Here is a 20132-nt window from a genome sequence, read left to right on the forward strand (position 1 = left end):
GAAGTTGAACCTCAGGGGAGAGTGGGGGGAAAAAAAGACGGTTTTGTTTTGGCAAATAAAAGTAGCTTCTCGTCCATGTGCCATTGTCAGAGTTTAAGGATTTAATTGCCGGAACCTTAGTGTAACATCTCCACCGTGAGTCCAGGATGTCTGAGTCCACGAGAGCGTGTTCAGCGCCAAGTTCGTCGAGGTCGCAGCAAGCCCTGGAGCCCGCAGGTGAGCCTAAGGGCTAACTTACTGTACAGTGAGTGGGAGAGGATAGCATGGCAGCTAACAGGTGGATGATCCACCTAAACATGACTCACGCTGCCTCTACCACGTCCTAATCTACTCAGTGCTCATTGAGGACTGCAGAGAGGAGTCCCACTTAGACTTTCCTAATAAAATCATATGTAGGCCATCATCACATATTTTCACACACAGATGGAAGTTAGAAACATATAAAAGTGCGCAAGAGAGACAAAAAAGTTGAGTTTTTTCCCTAAGTTGTTACATCAAAATATGTGAAACAACTGTGAGGCATACACTGGACCACCCTCTTTTATGAGTTATACACCTGCTGGTTTGTTTGAGTGATATGCTATTTTTTCAGTGGCTGAAACGAATTGCCAAGTCCCAGTGGAGAACAGAAAAACACCACCTCCTCCTATCAGCAACCAGATCATCCCAGATGAACTGCTGGTCAGCCTCACCTCAACTGTCTGCAACAGAGGCACAGTGGGACAAACTGCCCACCACCGGCACTGCAAGGTACATTCACCATTGTTTGTATTCAAGAGGCTTTTATTTCTGTGTGGCTTCTTACTACAGTAACTTTGTATGCAGGACTGTGGCATCCGAAGACCTGATGCAGTGTGGCATCACACGCTCGGACGGAAGAAATACAAATACTTTCTGGAGCAGCCAACGTCTTTGAGTGGTGCTGGCAGGTCAGCTAGACCAACAGGATATATGCAGCAGCATATAGTTGCAACTGTTAAGCTTCGCCAAAGATTTCTTTTCAAGTGAAAGTCAATTAGTGGTGTGAGAACATGCAAATATTATAGCAGCAATTACAGCAACACATCCAAGCATCATCATGCTTGACACTAATAGAGGACATAGTAACACCAAACTAGCTCATTTCTGAATGGCAGACATTTAGCAAAGCCAAACTAGATTTAGGTTCTCCCTGAAGCATCTTTGATTACATAATAAAATAGTTAATCTAGAGTCAGGGCAATATTAAGAATCTCAAAAAGTTGAAAAAAATGTGGCTGACTGCAATCTGCTAATGACCTAAGGAGACTAACTAAATGTACCTGTATCTGTCTTTTGTTTGGATGGTATCATTACAGGGATATTTCATTCCTTTGTGACACTGTGGCAACTGAAAAGAAAGCAGCCCCCCTCCCACCGCTGACTGAGAGAAGTGGCATAGGTGATATGCAGGTAAGATGCTTCAGTGTAAAAAGCGTACTTTACAACATGCAGATCTAAAATTCTTTAACAATGACTTGAAAGATATATCTAAGTATACAGTAAGAGGTGAAAATCAAAGCCACTTTGTCTTTCAGAACTTTTGTGTCTCAGAAAGTCTGATCCCAGAAGAATATCACATTGTGAAAAACAAAGGGCTGCAGAGCCTTGAGTTCTATGAGGAGTGAGTCTGCTTCATTATGCTCACATACTTGAATAAATGTGCATGCTCATATTATCATTGTCAAAAACAAATTTGTGTATCAAATTTTGTTTCTCTTCTTTACCTCAGCGCATTCACAGTGCAGCTTCAGGATAATGAACAGAAGCTACGGGTCTTCCCCTCGCTGTGAGTTCAAAATTATGAATTAATGTCATATCCAGAGACGTAAGAGCCTTCAGAAGAAGACTTTTTTGTTTGAATTATGAATAGCTTAAGAAAGTAAGGAGTAACAGACCTACACACCTTTAGGTAGTCTGGTAAGGTGTGTGTGTGTGCTGTGTGTTCTGTGTCCAGGAAGCCCAGTGGGAGACTAGAAGTGGTCCAGCTGATGAGAATGATGGATGACATGCTGGAGAAGGCTGGAGTGGATAGACAGAGCGAGGAGCTCACTGAGCTATCTCAGGTGAGCAGACGGAAAAGCAGAAATTTCTCTGCCTTTCTCACAGTCATGCTGTGTTGTATTCATGTACACAGAATGCTGATGAATGATGAGCGCTGGCACAATCTTTGATTTGAAAAATGGGCAAACGAACAGTCCAAATCCAAAGTTTTTCAGTTTACCACAGATAGAGCAGATAATATTTACATTTCAGAAGCATCAAAATGTTTGTCATAAACATTTAATCAATCATCAAAATTATTGACTAATTTTCTGTTGATCGACTAATTTAGTGAATCACTTTAGCATGTGTGCTGTTTTCTTGCAGATTTGAATATTTAAATACAATAATTATTGGCTAATCAAAAGATCAATGAAGAGAGTGTTTTACTTTCTTTTGGTAACGTCATAAGCATCGGCATCACATTCAACAATACTAAAACAACTATTTTTGTGAAGGTATATTATGTGAATATGTTCAGCCATCTGTACATGAGAATGGGTAATCAAATGTTTTACAGATGGAGGGTCTGCTGGAGATGGTGCAGGTCGAGCAGAACATCTACAATATTGTTTTCCATGAACTGATCAGGCAGGTCAGTGTGGGCTGTGCAGAGAGAGGACAACTGCTTGCCAAGCTCAGGTTAGCAGCCAACACATTAGGATATCACCTACGGTAAATGGTAAATCCTCACCACATGAACTTTACGAGCCATGAAACCAGTGACAACTAGATTGTGGAAATATGAATAAATATGAAGAAGAAATTATATGAAGTAACACATGGTTCTATTAACTGTATAACACTGTAAACTGCACTGCCTTTGTTGTTGCATCAAGTTCATTCAGAAACACACTTTGAGAGATAGTTAGGGCAAAATTTGACATTTTCAGAAAATGTTCTCCTATTTTGCCCCTAGGAAGCCTTTTTTCCCAGCAACTCTTGTGTTTATGTATCCAGACAGCGTTACCAGTCGCTGCTGGAGCGAATCCCCTGCCATCTGAAGGCTCTGCACACTGAGGTCGTGGCGCAGCGGGCTCTGGACCGCCGGCTTACAGAGGAGATCCACCGCATCAAGACATCCATCCAGCAGCTCAGCACGTATGTAGGTCAGGGTCAGGCTAGTGAATGAAATTACTGTGTACTGTTAAGCATGGGAATGTGATGATGAAGTAATCTAATTTTAAGAGGAAATAATGAATGCAAGAAATGAAAGTAAAAGAATGAATTACCTTACATGTGTAAATAGGAGAAATCTATATGATCTGAGTGTGTGTGTGTGTGTGTGTTTATGTGTATGTGGGTGTGTGTGTGTGTGTGTGTGCATTCTCTTTGCAGGGAACTGGCCAAGATCAGAGACTATGATGCATTTGTTTCCCAGCAAACAGAACACGCTCACCAGCAGCTGGCTGAGTCACTCGATCAGACTCACACCAACTCAGAGTCAGTCCTTAGTAGGAGAGAACTGAACTAATTTTATTCAGTCCAATCACATTTTCATAAAGTAGATACATTTCAAACTTAACCAGTCTGAAAATTATGAACTTTATTTATCTTGACAGTGTTGTTTACCTGCAGTTTTTTATACTTGTACTACGTTTCCAGTGCTGCGATGAGTGCATCCCTGTACACAATAGTCACTACTGTATTCTTAATTATTACTTCAAAAAACTTAAGACTAATAAGACTCAAATAAATGTTAAAAGAGAGCAACAGATTTGTATGAGCAATTTCCAGCAAGTAAGCTTTGCAAAAGAAAACACAGCAGCCAAGGGTTTCCTCTCAAATAGTCTGTGTACTCTTCTCAGTGTGGTCCAGGGCTACCATGAGCTGTATGAGCTGGAGAGGGGTCGCCTTGAGGCTCAGCTGCTTCAGATGGCTGAAGAGAGAGACTGCTGGAGCCAGCTCACCTTCTGCCTTGGGCTCAAAGTATGTGAGCCCTGATTGAATTTTTTTTTTTTTTTCAGTTGGATCCAACTTGTGTTTCAATGCTGAATAAATAAGATATTTAGTGACTTTAGTTGTGCAATCAGCAATAATGATAAAGTTATTAATACATAGCTTAATAAGGATAGTTACTTTGCTGGACACCCTGAGATAACAATGTAGTGCTACCTTAGTATGACAGAGACTTTTCTGCCCTCACCATATTTGTCAAGTGGTAACATTTCAAAATGTGCTTATTATTGTTAATAGTTAATAATGTATTACCTTTAACTATTGTAATTATAATTTTTAGGTTGTAAGAATTAAATGACTACTAAAGGCCGTTCAATACAAAAAACAATAATTGAGCTTGAGCCAAACAAGTTCAGTATGTTTTTCTGTGTTTGTCAGGTTATTAGTGTGAAGAAGCTGCAGCTCGTCAGGCGGCTCCATGTCTGTGAGCAGAGCTGGTTCAAAACAGCAGAGCATTGTTTCCTTTACCTCACTTCAAAGGTGACGGTGCAGTCTTTGCTTCTTCACATTTTCTATACTGTGCATTACAAAAACGCCTAACGCCACAGAAGACTCTGTGTTAATATATCTGCTAGATCAGCTACATTCTGACTATGACAGTGACCCTCCTCCTGTAGGACACAGAGGACCTGAATGTCATCATAGAGTTTGCTGACTGCTGGAAAGAGCTGCTGTTTGCTCTCATGTCCCAGCTGAAGAAGACTGAAACTGCCCAGTGTGAACAGATCAGTGCCATCCAGCAAGGCATCACCAAGTGGCTCACCTTTTGCACCACTCAGAACAAGTAGGTAACTCTAAGATACCAAACAATTACACAGTTTTTCATTATATGTTTTTCTAAATGACCAGTAGTTAAAAGGAAATTACATGTATTTTCAAAAGCTGCAAGAGCCTTAGCACTTCTGTTGAAAATGTACAGGCAGTATATTGTAGTTACCTCAGTAAAGTCAAGAATAAAAAATGATGGAAGAGAATATGTGCGTTTTCTGCCAATAATGCTCTTTCTCGTTCTAAAGGTCTCCTGATCCAAGAAAGACAGAGAAGGAGAAAGCTTCAGTGCAAAAGATTCATGATGATTTGAACATGTGGTCAAATGTAAGATGTCACATGTAATTCCTGTGTGTGTGTGTTTTGGGTTCGCTACAGTATAAAAAGTAACCGTATGTGTTTATGGTTTAGCTGAGCATTACAGATTTTTTTACAATTAATAGGACAATACAATGTTAATGTTGAGCTTGCATTCCCCCTGTGGTGAGCACATGAGTAGTTTTTTAAGGGGTGCAGGTTGTTGGCCACTATTTCAAGGTGGTCATTCAAGTACTAACAAGGCCCAATCCTGCGTGCCCCCTGACCCGGGTCAAAATCAGTCTTGACCCGGGTCAAATGTGAATGATGATATTAGTATAAAGCAAAATTATGACATTTATAGTATCATAGGTTTTTGGTTTTTTTACTCTCAAGTTAATGGCCATTTTGTCAGCCTTTCTTTGTTATCTTGAAGTATCACTGTTTGTCTACAGACACTGGCCCTCCAGTGTGAACACTACCAGGGCGAGAAGGTGCTCGGTCACCAGCAAACATTAGCAGAGCTAGGCCCTATCCAGGAAAGTTGGCTGAATTTGAGCCTTCAGCTGTTCAGAAGACATCCTTCTTCTGATGGTGAAGCCCCTGATGGCCAGTGGGCCCTGGGAGAGCTGGAAAGAGTCCTGTCTGAGCTCCTCGAACAGCTCGACATGCAAGTCAATGGAGAGAATGGTGAGGGCTCATACATACTTCTTCTTTTTTTTTTTTGAGAAATTAGAAAAAACTGATTTTGTGATTATTAGCCAGGTGAGGAAACTTCAGTTTCACTTTCGCTTGGAACTGCTTTAATGTAGTCCAAATGGAGATCTTTAAAAAAAAAAAACAGATCTGCTGACAGCTGCAGAATCAGGACCTTCATCTAAATTGTCACCCACTATCATGGTGTGTGGTCCTGACACACACACCCACACTTACACTCACATACACACACTACCCTCATTAAACTGTAGTGTGTATTTTTTTTTGCTCTTATTATGGGGGGATATCCTTGGGCTAAGTGTTGATTGCTGTCATGCTGTTTCAGGGATCCACAGACAGATCATGTCACTGTGTGGGTTTATGGAGTCCTGGGTTTGCAAGCTTGGTGCTGTGATTGGCCAGCCAGAAATGATGTCTGTCCCTGATTGGCTGAAGCTGGAGAAGGCACTGTGCAAATGGCAGAGCTTGATTGAGGAAGTCTTGCAGAACATCTCCAGCAGGCAGACAGAGAACAACAAGAACCAAAACAAGCCTGATATATAGTAGTATATTTTAATATGCACACTCCTGATTTATTTATTATGAGAATCAACATAGCAATAAATATTTGATATGTGCTAATTTTTTTTCCTTTTCTTTCATTTAAGTATAATCTTAAATTCTACTTTACTTGCAATGACCATAATTGTCTATTAATATATTCTAGAGAAAGGTTTTTGTTTGAGTTTACAGTCAATGTCAAAATAAAGAGTTTAGACAATCAAAGCCTCCAAGCTTTTATAAACACATTGTATTAATTAATTATGACAGTCAAGGAGATAAATTAAGGTACCAATCAGAGAGAAATTAAGGTTATACCTGTACTGAAATTTAAGTATTCTTAGTAGTTTTTTGCTGTTGGTCTAAAAGTTTCTGTTGTGTTTGTTTGTACAAATAGCACAGAGACAGAGAAGGTGTTAGACACAGTGCAGGAGTTCATTAACAGCCTGTCCAGCTTCACGGATGGTGAGAACCAGCGACTCAGTAAGGAGGTGAGTACCAGGTCAGTGAATGGCCACCAGGCTGAAGTTTACACTAATTTTGGAAATGAAAAACTTACTATGAAGTGTTTCAGAAAAAAGCATATTAGATATCACAGACAGCAGGCTACCACCAGATGTAGCCTAAGATGTTGTCTTAAATCTAGTAAATCTGTCATTATATTAGATGGTATTGGTAATCTATGTAACAAGCCCACTTCTATTTAGTTTTCTTTTAGTTTTCAATTCATTCCTCTTTCTCCGCTGTTCTTCCTACTTTCAGCTTCATTCCCCGAGCAATGGCTCCCTGAGAAGTGGCTCTAAACCACATTTGTTTTATGAGTCTTCTCTGCCATTTACCCCTCACAGGTCCAGGTGCTCCTGCCTTCGTTAGTACAGTTTTCTTAGTGACATCTGTTTATTCTCTGGATAACCTATTTGTTGATCATTTTTTTGAACACACTGACTCACATTTATATAGTTTCTGCTCTCTAACTGCTCAGTATGACAACTTCCACTGTTTTCAAAGTGTTTATCACTGAGCATGTCTAAGAGAAAAAAGGAAATTACTACTAGGATGTTACTATTTGTTACTATTGTTTATGTATTTAAGTTGCTTTTTTGACATTTTGAAGGTCAACATATTTCCATTCATGTTACAAGGTGCTGTCTTGTTTTTTCACCTACCAGCTCAGTTCTATTCACATGGATCAGATCCACTGGATGTTAGATCTGTTGCTCCTCATGGTACCAGACCATAGGGATGACCAGAATCCAGAACAGGAAGACTACTATATTACAAACATCTCACTGCAGACACTGGATGAGAATGCCAAGATACTGGCTGAGAAACTGAACTATTTTTCCAGATATGTCACAAGGTATCAAAAGTTAGGTACATGGTCTTAGCCAGACTAACTCACAATTAGTGTACAGCAAAATCAGAAAACTTCACCGTTTTGCACAAGCACTCACTGTATTTAAAATTTTCAACAGAGCCGGTTACTTATCAGGAAATGTTTGTTTTTCCAAGTTTTTGTAAGCTGGTTCTGGAGGAGCAGATCTTGCAGAACCCACATGAAACTGAGGATAAACATAAGAAGAATGAGTGCAAAAAGCTGGAGGTAAAGAACTGTTGTGACATACACTAAATACAACACACCAAGCCCAGTGATTGGTAATTCAATCACAATTTGAATTGTTCAGGAAATGTTTTCCTTCAGACAAACTCACTGCTTAGACTTTCAGAATTGCTATTAATGTCAGGGCTACATTGCTTGCTTTGTTCTATGAATACAGATATTGCAACATTTCACAAGATGGAGCCATACTGAAGTACAAAGCTAAGCTCATCAAACATACATACATGTGTGCATTTTTGTGTATGTCAGATGGAGTGTGTTGATTGGGTGGAGACCTGTACAATCCTGCTCTCACAAGTGAAAGGTGGTCCCATGGAGCTGCCTGTCAGGCAACCTGCCACTGCTTCCAGGAGCCATGTACCAGTCACTCCAGCTGATGACATGGGGACCCTGGTAAGGTTTCCATTCAAATACAATCTACATTACATGTTATGTTTATTAGTGATCAAATCATGACTAAATGGCTGTTTGTGTATTTGTGTTTACAGATGAACAAAGAGGTTTCAGCATCAGACATTGTGGACAAAGAGGTCAAAGCTCAGAGTGAAACAGAACAGACGGATGTGAGTCACATTATCAGCTGGGCAGTAGAAATGAAAAGCTCAGCAACACACTGTAACAATTTACAATATCATTTAGAAAATGGAACCTGAGTCAGTGGCTACACACTTCAGAAGAAATCATAGCAATTATTTTATAGTGAGTGAAAAGCTATAGAAAGTAAAAAGGCAACTAAGTTAGGTACTGTCTTATTTACCCACATGTTAATTCATGACTGGTTGTTTTTGGGTTTCACTTACCATGTAAAGTTCATTTTCAACAGATGATATATTTACTGTATAGCAACTATTACCAGTTAATCCTAATTATCTGAATTTCATAATTATGGTAACGATGTCTTTACAGAGCGCGTCTCAAAGACATGAAACAGACCAAGACGTTTGTCAGGTATTAATACACCCTATGAACATTAAAAAGCTTAAAAAACATTTCTCTGTATTCTGGGCAGTGTTCCCTTGGGTCAAGACGAGTTTTAAGGAATTAAATTATTTCCTAAGGCTCTTAATGAAAAAACATAGCTTGTTTCATTCATTCATTGCATCAATCAGACTTTACACTGTTGTTATTGTCCTGCAGGGGGAGCTAACAGCTCACAAGAAGCCAGTAGTGAATCTGATTGGCTATGATGGAAACATCATACACAGAGAGCTAGTGGAGAGCACTGTCCACCTGAAAGGGGTGACATAATTAAATCACATATATACACATTGCAATACCTTTCTCTTTAAGTTGAACTGAACATCCTGTCTGTCTGTGTCTCTGACCATCTGTATGTCTCTCTGTCAGACCGATGAGCTGGTCATGTCCCCAGCAACAGATGAAGCCCAGAAAGCTTTTAGTGATTTGACAACTATAGGAGTACTGCAGCAGGAACTGTAGTAAGGTTCCTTTTTTATTTTTTGGGGGGAACACTTGTATTTTAGAAACAATTCACAATAGTATACAATATCACAAATCACTGATGGGTTTCTGTGTCTGTACCAAACAGTTATTATTTCAATGTATATTGAGAGATATTCTCTACACTGTTTAAACTTACACTGTCTGTTATCTTTTTTGTGCTACAAGCAAGTGATGTTTTTCTGTTTTCTTTAAAACAAGAACTGAGACGCCAGCATGAGTGGAGATTACCACCATGGCTTAACATCTATGATTTTGTACTGCTTTGGCTAGTGTTAATAAATCAAAAAGACACTTTTACAATTACAGTTTTGAATTGAGTAACACATAAATGAATACATCTGATTTTACTGTTCATTAATCACTGGCCATCATGGAAATAAGCTGAATGTGCACTCATCAGCTGACTTGTGGATGTGCAAAGGATATTTAGGTTAGATTTCTCTCTATGTGTTTGTTAGTGATTCAGAGCTGCGGGTCCAGAGTGCTGAGCAACGAGCCTTGAAAGCTGAGGAAGCCCTGCAAGTAGCACTGGAGAAGATTCAAGACCTGGAGAGACAGTTAGAGGGTCGGCCCAGTCTCGAGCCCAAAATATGTGAAGGTACTGAAATACGATTGTATTTTAAACTGAGGAGAAGGGAGTGTAACAGCAGATGAAGTATAGAGGGGGTACTGTGCATGTCTTTCTCTGTTTGCATTGTAGAGCCAGAGAAAACACCACTTCCACAACCACCACCACCAGTGAAACTCCCGGATCCTCCAAAGAAAACTACTCCTGAGACTAAACCATCAAGCAGCACCAAAAAGACCAGGAAACACTGATTGTCTAATTAGATCATTTTACAATTCTGTATGTTTGAGACTGTCCAGTTAATTCCAAGTAAACAGCTTTCAGAATCAATTTTAGGGTGTATTGTTGGATACAGGACCATTCTATGTAATATCTGACAGGGTTTCAAAAAATAAAAAATAGGAGAAACAAAAAGGATCATTAACCATTGCTGCCTTCCAAAGACGTTGTCCTTCAGATTGCATGAATAGTGATGTTAATATTTTATACTATCGTTTGCTGTGGCATAAAGTTCTTCAAACATTATAAGTTTATTTTTGGAATGAATTGGGAAGATTTTGTTGTATCTTGACCAGACTGAATAATACCATTGTATGCTGGATCTATTATTTTATAGGTCAAGGTTGCCCTGTATCATTATCATGCTAAATTTTAGGGCTCTTCTTTTCAAGACATAAAAATTAGCAAATTGAAACAGAAGCTTAGTTTACCTACAGTGGGGGCTACTGATTCTGCAAAGCTAAAATTCATTGGTGTAAACACTAGATTGTGGCCACACAATCAGGCTTGACATGAAACAAACATTAAGCTTTATGTGTTTTATTTTTTAATACAAGATCAAATCTTCTGGAACTTTTCGTGTTTTTTTTAACAATAATAATAATAGTTATAATTCACATTTTATCTGTAACAGTCTGTCACATCATTGGTGAGTCTGTCTCTTGCTCTTTCTCTATCACACCCACATCTCCTTCCACAGCAGGAGGAGGAGGAGGGGGTGGAAGAGATGAGAGGTCAGGGGTCAGGCTGAGGAGATCTGGGGGGAATGGAAGTACCAGGGCAGGATGGAGTTGACGGAAGGAGGCTCTGAACCCTTCCCAGGCAGCTCTATCCCCTTCTGCTGCTTTTACCTAGAGGGGAGAATGACTGTTGTATGTACAGCATTTCCTTTACACACATTACTGAGGGTGCAGAAATTACCTCACTTTAAGTAAACCTCAACTGGCAAACAAGTGCTAAAATACAAAACATCTAAATATAGTATAATGAATATGATAGCTGGTATGGTACTTACTCTGGCCTGCTGTTGTCTCTTGACCTCTGCCTCAGCAGCTAGACTCTGCTGTAACTCCACAGGAAAACTGAACTCATCTCTTAACAGAAAATCATACAGAAGAACAACTGAGCCTGGTCAACAGGAGCATCATAGTGAACTACAAATCTCAACATTCCTCTTTTCTGTTCACCTGTAACAATCATTGCATGCAGAGGAAAATCCTTTGGATGCAGAAAGTCTCCCTTTGTATTGTAAAAATCACTTTTTCTTTTTGGCTGATAAGTCTTTTGGAAAAATCTGTGTAATTGTCTTAATAATATTATACTGTCAGGTCCCCAGAATAAAGCTACAGCTTGTAGCCTGCTAGTATTCAAAAATCCTAGCAGGTTGTCAAAGTCACTTCGTATTAACAAAAAATAGACCTGAATGACACAGTGTGTAATGTAGTTTGTGATGTTTAGTCTTACTACTTGATTATAAAATAAGTGAAGGAAAATCTGTGGAGACTTTTATCTTCAGTCTTACATGTCTGCTCTCTCCACCCTGATGCCCCAGCGGCACGCAACAGAGTCAACAGCTGCTTGTATCTGCTGGCTGATCCTCCTCCTGTGCAGCAAGATGTGACTGAATGTGTGCTGAGCGAGAACATCTCTGACTGCTGATTGGACCAGAGTCAGTAACACTGTGGTTGGACTGGACAGAGCTGCACTGCACAAAGTCACATTCTCTATCTGGTAATAACACACCGCACTCAGCTCTGGTCTCACCAAGTCCTTCGTCACCACCTGTGCACAGACATGTAATATTAGAAAAAATATCAGACAATCCATTTTACTTTTTTACTGCCATTTCATATTCAAGTAGAGAACTAAATGTGAATATCTATGTCTGATGTGTGTATTTATTGTTTTTTACCGTGTGAAGAGGAACCTTAAGCGTTTGCAGTCGAATGTCAACTTTGTGACACACATCAAGGAGGGGAAGAAAGAAAAGCAGGCCTGGTGGATATTAGAACAAAAAAGACCCAAAAAAAATTAATTCAAGGTCCACCTAACTAGTTTCACCTTCATCAATTAATGTTCAGATTATTTTTTCATGCACCCTTTTCACAGATGTAATTGATAACATTAACATCTAATGCATTCCATGTAGATCTATTTGTTCACTGGAATGGATCACTGGGAAACCTCATGGAACTGAAACATTATTGTTAAAACAAAACAAACAAAACCCACATAAAACAGTTTTTTTAGCCATGACAAGTCATGCAAAGGTTAAAAATGAACTTTCAAGCTTTATAAATTACAACAGAAAATGACAGCAATCTGTGCCAACCTGGTCCTCTGGGTCTTCCACGCAGTAGATGACCCAATCTGAAGATCACAGCTCTCTCATGCTCCCTCACTATCTGTCAAAAATCACAGCTTTCAGTCAAACAGTACGATGACAGTGATGGCTGGAGTGCCCAGCTGACATAAAACACAAGAAGGCCAGTGTTCCTGCAGTTCCTTTGTGCAATAACATACAGTGTAGTGAGGAAATTGTCACAGCCCCAGTCTCTTCTCGATGGCTTTTTGGCCCTGTCATTCCCATTCCAGTCTCCACACCTGTCTCCACTTCCCTGATTACCTGTCTGTTTCCTTTCTTGTTTGACAGATTGGGTGAATCCCAATTTACCAACTGCATCTGTATGTGAATTTTTTTCCTGAACCTAATCCTTTACATAATTACTGTTTTAAAAATTCACTCTTATTTGCATGAAGTATATATTACTGTACAGTGGTCTGGGGAGTGGTTCATACCTTGACACAGAACCAGATGGAGAGTGGAAGGAAGAGGAGAACCAGAGCCAAGACAAAGACCATCAACAGCCACTCAAACACTCCTAGGTTCCTCCGCTTCAAACCTGCAGAAATCTACAGTGTTTTGTATACAAATCCAAACAAGATGCCCATAATATATAGAATTAAGAGTATTTTTTGAAAAGCATTTTTCAAAGATTTCCTGGGAGTTTTGATTTATTGACAACAGTTTAAAGTTTGTGATACACTGCAAATCTATCTATTTAATCTATTTAAACCCTGACATTCATGAATATATTTTTATTTCATATCTAGTTTGTTTTTCACTGTACCGAAGCCTTTTCCCCAGGGTTCCACTCACCATCGTCCTGTTCAGCTGCTTCCAGGAGTCCCAAATTTTCTTCCTTGACCTCGTCATCTCTCACACTGTCTATGTCCACCACAGTTGATTTCAGCTTCACTTCTGTCTCTTGGTCCGACTTCACCTCACTTGTCTCTGGCTTCTCCTTCTGTGGCCGGTTCTTTCTCACTGGGGATGCATCAGAGAGTCGACCTACCTTGGATGGCTTTTGCTGGTGATTTCTAGGAGGCACTGCAGCACCCCTCTCCCTCATAGGTGTCATTCTGAGTCTTGGTCGGCGGACATTAGAGGACTTCTCCATTCAGGCTGGAGGCTCTGGAGAATAGGAGTGATGGCTGCTGGGCTGTTTCTGTGTGATGGATTAGTGGAGAGATGGTAAAAGTAGAGAGGAAGGATAAATATTATGCTGCATGTTGCTCCCTTTGGCTAGAGGTCTGTAAGTGGACTCAGTGCAGCTGGTGTGTGTGGTGTTAATGAAACAAAATACATGGATGATGAGTCAGGTTGTATGTGGGAGTATAAGATGGCAGTAGGAGTGTCACTTGGCATGCTCTGGTTTTCAGATATTTTCAAGTCAGTGAACTTTTGTGAGGATGACATTTTGTTGTCAAAGTAGCTAACAATAAAATGAAAATGTTAACAAAAAAAGATACAGCAATAATATTTTCTTATGTGTAGGTCATTGCTTAATGAACAAGAAAAAAAGATCAGTCTTCCCATATTTATAAATGCCTTATGTCTCATAAAATCAATATGTTGGAGACTGCCGATGAGTTCATTTTAATAATATTCTGCTTAATTTACTAGTATTATTCTTAGATGCATTGGCTTCTGTTTGTCTACAGCCATTGATTCTATGACACAGTCATCATAAACCCACCCTCAATGTCAATGGCGGTCAGGGAGTCAGTGGGAATGTGCAGACTCAGGCCTCTCTCTCAAAGAGCTGATGTAGTGTTTTCTGTTTTTGGAGGAAAAGACGCACGGCACCCTCCCTAATGCAACCTTAATTAAGGTGAAAATTAATTCTGTGGCCCACAGGTTATTGATGTCCAAAGTCCTGTGCAAACCAATCTAGTGGGGCCAATGCCTATAGAAGCTGTGATTAAGCAGTGTTAACTAAACTGGAGGCCAAATTTATTGTTTATTATAAATTGTACTGCAAGGAAAAAAAGTTTTCAGTTTCACAAGGCACTGCATGGTTTTAAGCAAGAAAACTACACTGTAAATTTGTATTTTAATTAGTTTCTCCCAACCCATAACCAAAGTCAGCACTTTGGTCAGTCTAAAAGAACATGTTTGGTCTTCTTTTAAGGTTATGAGTCATCTTGTACAATGATCTGTATTCTCAGAGCTGTAAGCAATAAAATTTAAATTACCAAAATATTAATATTTCAACAGAAATACAATTTTTTGTGAAATAAAAATAAGGTAAGATAAACTTTATTCATCCCCAAAGGGAAATTCAGGTAGTCTTTTAATTAATCCGTCAGTCAGTAGTGAGTGTAGTCAGTTGTCATCTACTATTGACTAAGGTGTTATAGAGCCTGATGGCAGTGGGGATGAAGGATCTCCTGTATCATTCAGTCCTGCAGCTCAGAATAGGGGAGTCGTCCGCTACAGCTGCTTCTCTGGTCCATCAGGATGTTGTGAAGGGGATGGTCAGTGTATTCCAGGATGACCTCTACCTTTTTGTGTAAAAACATCTCTCCACCACAGCCTCCAGTGAGCCCAGGACCTAAGTCAGTCGCCTTAGGAGAAAAAGTCATGTCTGCCCTTTTTTTAATAGAACGTCTGTGTGACCAGTCCAACTTCTTGTCTGGGTGCAGGCCTAGATATTTGTAGGTTGGCACTACTTCAATATCTTCACTACAGATGTTGACAGTATAAGCAGGAGGCTTAGACCTTTGAAAATCCACTACCATCTCCTTGGTTTTCAGTGGTGTTCAGTTTTTGTGATTCCAGTCACTAAAAGATTTTATGTTATATATAATAACAACAATAATACAAATATAATTGATCAGATAATTGTAAGGCCTGTCAAAAATGTATTGGATATTTAGTTCAACCAACCTCATGATGAAGAAAACAGCAAGGACTGTGACGTCGCCCGGTATGGCGAAGCCAGGGCCCCACCCTGGAGCCAGGCCTGGGGTTGGGGCCCGTTGATGAGCGCCTGGTGGCCGGGTCTCCCCCATGGGGCGCAGCCGGGCAAAGCCTGAAAGAATGACGTGAGGCCGCCCTTCTGTGGGCCCACCACCTGCAGGAGGATCTATAAGGGTCCAGTGCTCTGGGGATCGGGCAGTGGTCAAAGGCAGGGACCTCGACGACCCGATCCCTGGACACTGAAACTGGCTCTAGGGACATGGAATGACAAATCCATATTGGGGGAAAGGAGCCTGAGCTTGTGCAGGAGGTTGAGCAGTATCGGGGACAGGCCTCTCACTGTTGTTTGGCCTATGGGCCGAATAACAATTAAGGGGGACTGGAGGGTGTGTTCCAACTATAGAGGTTCCAACTGTAGAGGGGTCACACTCCTCAGCCTCCCTGGGAAGGTCTATGCCAGGGTGCTGGAGAGGAGGATCTGGCCGATGGTCGAACCTCAGATCCAGGAGGAACAATGCAGTTTTCGTCTTGGTCGTGGAACACTGGACCAGCTCTATACCCTCTCAAGGGTGCTCGAGGGTTCATGGGAGTTTGGCCAACCAGTTCACATGTGCTTGGTGGACTTGGAGTAGGCATTTGACCGTGTCCCTCGCGACATCCTGTGGGAGGTGCTCCAGGAGTATGGGGTCCGGAGCCCTTTGCTAAGTGCTATCTGGTCTCTGTACAAATAGAACAGGAGCTTGGTTCGCATTGTCCAGCCTGCAGGGCTGCCCTTTGTCATCGGTTCTGTTCATGTTCTGTTTTATGGACAGAATTTCTAGGCGCAGCCAGGGGCTGGAGGAAGTCCAGTTCGGGGACCACAGGATTTCATCTCTGCTTTTTGCAGATGATGTTGTTCTGTTGGCTCCATTGAGCCAGGAACTCCAGCGTGCGCTGGGGTGGTTTGCAACCGAGTGTTAAGCGACTGGGATGAGAATCAGCACCTCCAAATCCCAGGCCATGGTTCTCAACCGGAAAAAGGTGGCTTGCCATCTCCAGGCCAGGGTAGAGATCCTGCCTCAGGTGGAGGAGTTTAAGTATCTTGGGATCTTGTTCACGAGTGAGGGAAGGACGGAATGTGAGATTGACAGATCAGTGCATCGGCAGTAGCAATGCGGTCAGTGTACCGGTCCGTCGTGGTGAAGAAGCAGCTGAACCTGAAAGGCAAAGCTCTCAATTTACCGGTCAATCTACGTTTCTACTCTCACCTATGGTCATGAGCTTTGGGTCATGACCGAAAGGACAAGATCTTGATACAAGTAACTGAAATGAGCTTCAGGGTTGCCAGGCGCTCCCTTGGAGATAGGGTGAGGAGCTCGGTCACCTGGGAGGAGCCTGGTGTAGAGCCGCTGCTCCTCCACATCGAGAGGAGCCAGCTGAGGTGGCTCAGGCATCTGTTCCGGATGCCTCGTGTTCCGGTCATGTCCCAGGACACGCTGGAGGGACTATGTCTCTCGGCTGTTCCTGGGAACGCCTCGGTGTCCCCCCGGAAGAGCTAGAGGAATTGTCCGGGGAAAAGGAAGTATGGGTACCCCTGCTTCGGCTACTGCCCCCATGACCCAGCCCCAGATAAGCAGAAGAAGATGGATGGATGGATGGATGGATTTAGTTTTTGTTATACATGTATATCCTATATATATATATATATATATATATATATTATTCTTTATTATTTATTATTTACTTTTTATTCTTTAATTCTGATTAAATGATATCAAAGCAGCCATTTCACAGTGCAGAACACCAAAAAATGACAGGCTAAATATTTCAGACATGTTAGTGTTTCATTGTACAGAAGACAAAGTGTTTTGGAATAAAAATCCATGTAACTTAGCTAGCTATTTCATGTAGTTTCCAGCTGAGTTAATAGCATATAATTAAAGTGTAGGTTATTACCTTTCTAACCATATATAGTTTTATTTATTTAGTCAACATTTGTTATTACCGGAGATGAGAAAAGTGCCCTATCGCGGTTGTTTTGGCCGTGCGCAACTATTGTCCAATTGTGACCGCCCACGTCTGCTCGCTGCATCCACTTTGTCCTGCTGATTTTTTGGGGGTTATTAGCTTGTTCCTCATCAGACTGAGTTTACCACAATACTTTCAACACATCCGGCTGCAAATTACTGCCCTTCAAAATAAGATTGCATGCTCTGATAATTACAGATTGTGCAATGAAAGCGTGCAGATTTTAATCTTCCTGTCTCATACTTGCTGTTTGGTCTTTTAAATTTTTTCTTATTTCAATCTCTTCTTAAATAATTTATATACATATAAAATATAAAGATTATATGATCACACACTTACTAGAGAGGGGCAAACAGCAATTACAAGTAGCAGAGCAATATTTGCAGTGTGGCTGTAAATATAAGGACTGTATTAAAATGTGTTAACAAACCAAGTCACCTGATGAGCAAATGCAGATAATATCATTTATTCAGATCAATCAATAAATAAATAAATAGAACACCAACAAAAAATGTTTTTAAATGTCCTGGCACCAATAGCACCAATAATCTTGTTCCAGCTCCTCCTCCTCCCAGCCCACACAAATGGTGTGAAACCATTTGTGGCAGTTGTCACACTGGACCCACGACACCAATCCCTCTGAACTTCCTGGAGGTTCAGGCTTCCTGCACCGGCCACACCGCCAGACATTTGCCTCCTGTCTTCTTTTCTGAGTGGTGTGACCTACTCACAGAAAGAAGTATAAGTTAGATAACTCAATAACTATTATGGGCTGTAATGCGTCTGTTATGTTTATTTTTACTACCGGTGGATGTCGTGGGTCCAGTGGACGAGGAGAAGGAGCTGGACAAAGGTTGGGCCGTTGGAAGCTGAATAGCTATATAAATAAGAGAAAGACTTTAGATACATCTTGCTTACTCTTCTTCAGGGATAATGCTACCAACATGTCAGAATATTTTTTTGTGCAGTTTATATTAAGCATTTACATTGGTGGGAGGGAGAGGAAGACATTTGGGACCCCTGGAGGCCACATTTTTGGACTGATGTTGATGTCTCTAAAACAAAAAGTTTGTATTTTAGCATACAAATAAATGCTCAAAATGGTAACGTTAAGTATGTAACCAAATATTCCTTACTACAAACATATTTCTGACGTTAGTAACAAAACAAAGTGCTGTTGTGAGTTTTGTGTGTTGTGATTATTGTATTAGACCTCTGGCTTCAACAGCCTAAATACCTGCATTAGGAGGCGCCACATCCACTGTCCAACATGGCGGCCGCGCGGACGTATTGTAGTAATGGACTGCAGGAGCTCACGTTAAACGCACGGGCCCGTGTGCTGTCAAGAGAGTGGTGAATATTTTTAGCTAAACGAACTGAAAGGAGCTACTGTGTTTTTATTTAAAATTACATCTTAGCGGTGCTGTTGACTTTAGGCTCGTTGGTCATGTTATAAAAACAAACAAAAAAAAAGCATAACGTTACGTTCATTTCTGTTTGTAACACTTGCACAGTTACGTTACGGTAGTTACCCAACAACCTGTGCGCTGTTAGCAAAAGGTGTGGACGGAGAAGAAGTAGCTAAAGGAAAGCCACGGGTATCCTCGGAGGGTAGAAACAAACTATTAAGAACTAACTAAAACACATTTAGTACTATTTAACTGTATTTGTATTCAAATAGGACAAACCTTATCGGACCTCATCACATGGACACAGCTAACGGTAAGGTTTGCTAATTTAGCCATGATGTGATGTAGCGTTAAAAAGCTCAAGTAGTTAAGTTACGTAAGCTCATTCGTTTTTAGAGTTTATGCTGTCCGTTATTTCCAGATGCCTTTAGACTAATATTTATGTAGCATGCTACTGTGGTTAACTAAAGTGATAAAGATGATAGACATCAGTTGACACTGTATTTAATCTGAAACACATGATTCAATGTTTTGAAATGTCTAACGAGATGCTTGAGTAGCGAGACAAGACGATGGTTCAGTTATCGTTATCTCATCATTGTCCGTTTATTTTGTTCCATTTGTCATATTGTGGTTTTCTTCAGATGTCACCAGGCCAGCTGAAGCAAGAAGACCTTTTGGCAAAACTGAAGAAAGATGTTCGTTCTTTGCTCATTTCATCCAAGATAGGCTTGGAGCCTCACCAGCTCAAGCGAGATTACGTCACTATGTTGGGACACCCAATGCCGCTGAAAGTTCTAGGCTTCAAAAACATCATGGATATGGTGAAGGAGATGCCTGACGTGGTGTCTCTTGATGTCAGGTCCGATGGTACTATTTTCTTAAAAGGTACAGTATTTCTGCCAGTTCCACACAATCATTGCACTAAGAAGGTGCACTTCCCCTTGAGAATCACTAATCTGACACTTAAATGCAGGCATAATAATTGGTGCACAAAATAACACATTAATACAGCTCATCAGCAAACAACTGGCACATGTCCTGATGATGTTTCAGGGATTACTGAGAACAGGTGAAGTCAGAGTGTGACTGCTGTCACTCAGACCAAGCTGTGCAGGGCTCACGCTGGGGAGAAATATCTGTTCCACTCTGGGGGTGTGTGATATCAAAAAACTC

The 20132-nt window shown here is 40.8% G+C and overlaps 3 protein-coding genes across 3 annotated transcripts in view; 2 read left to right on the top strand and 1 right to left on the bottom strand.

Annotated features, from left to right (window-relative positions):
* Positions 1-11653, top strand: axdnd1 (axonemal dynein light chain domain containing 1). The gene is made up of 26 exons (XM_026323750.2): positions 1-216; positions 593-750; positions 826-929; positions 1338-1431; positions 1557-1642; positions 1751-1807; positions 1976-2084; positions 2582-2703; positions 3022-3162; positions 3400-3504; positions 3870-3990; positions 4399-4500; positions 4638-4804; positions 5037-5115; positions 5541-5775; positions 6128-6344; positions 6740-6833; positions 7512-7702; positions 7855-7945; positions 8213-8356; positions 8452-8526; positions 8870-8911; positions 9101-9202; positions 9311-9402; positions 9886-10025; positions 10128-11653. Exons 1-26 carry the CDS (start codon positions 147-149, stop codon positions 10244-10246), a joined length of 3057 nt encoding a protein of 1018 aa, XP_026179535.1. The 5' UTR covers positions 1-146; the 3' UTR covers positions 10247-11653.
* On the bottom strand, positions 10799-13912 carry nphs2 (NPHS2 stomatin family member, podocin). The gene is made up of 7 exons (XM_026323751.2): positions 13435-13912; positions 13074-13177; positions 12607-12679; positions 12187-12269; positions 11797-12056; positions 11290-11368; positions 10799-11125 (listed from the first exon to the last, which is right to left on the bottom strand). Exons 1-7 carry the CDS (start codon positions 13733-13735, stop codon positions 10913-10915), a joined length of 1113 nt encoding a protein of 370 aa, XP_026179536.1. The 5' UTR covers positions 13736-13912; the 3' UTR covers positions 10799-10912.
* tdrd5 (tudor domain containing 5) overlaps positions 11912-20132 on the top strand; it is a 17294-nt gene continuing 9073 nt past the window's right edge. The window contains exons 1-2 of the mRNA XM_033325165.1: positions 11912-12005; positions 19601-19844. Coding sequence (XP_033181056.1) covers positions 19601-19844 — 244 coding nt within the window. The 5' untranslated portion in view covers positions 11912-12005. The remainder of the gene's footprint in view (positions 12006-19600; positions 19845-20132) is intronic.

Source organism: Mastacembelus armatus, chromosome 4, assembly GCF_900324485.2.
Source record: "Mastacembelus armatus chromosome 4, fMasArm1.2, whole genome shotgun sequence".
NCBI classification, from domain to species: Eukaryota; Metazoa; Chordata; class Actinopteri; order Synbranchiformes; family Mastacembelidae; genus Mastacembelus; species Mastacembelus armatus.

Bases quoted from the DNA above. Each gene is read 5' to 3' on its own strand.
- nphs2 (XM_026323751.2), bottom strand. From the start codon at position 13,735: ATGGAGAAGTCCTCTAATGTCCGCCGACCAAGACTCAGAATGACACCT. The intron at 12,057-12,186 runs GTAAAAAACAAT...GTCTGTGCACAG, and splicing joins TTAAGGTTCCTCTTCACACG to GTGGTGACGAAGGACTTGGT. The intron at 11,369-11,796 runs GTAAGACTGAAG...TTTTCTGTTAAG, and splicing joins AGGGTGGAGAGAGCAGACAT to AGATGAGTTCAGTTTTCCTG.
- axdnd1 (XM_026323750.2), top strand. From the start codon at position 147: ATGTCTGAGTCCACGAGAGCGTGTTCAGCGCCAAGTTCGTCGAGGTCG. The intron at 9,203-9,310 runs GTGACATAATTA...TCTCTCTGTCAG, and splicing joins GCACTGTCCACCTGAAAGGG to ACCGATGAGCTGGTCATGTC. The intron at 9,403-9,885 runs GTAAGGTTCCTT...TGTGTTTGTTAG, and splicing joins GTACTGCAGCAGGAACTGTA to TGATTCAGAGCTGCGGGTCC.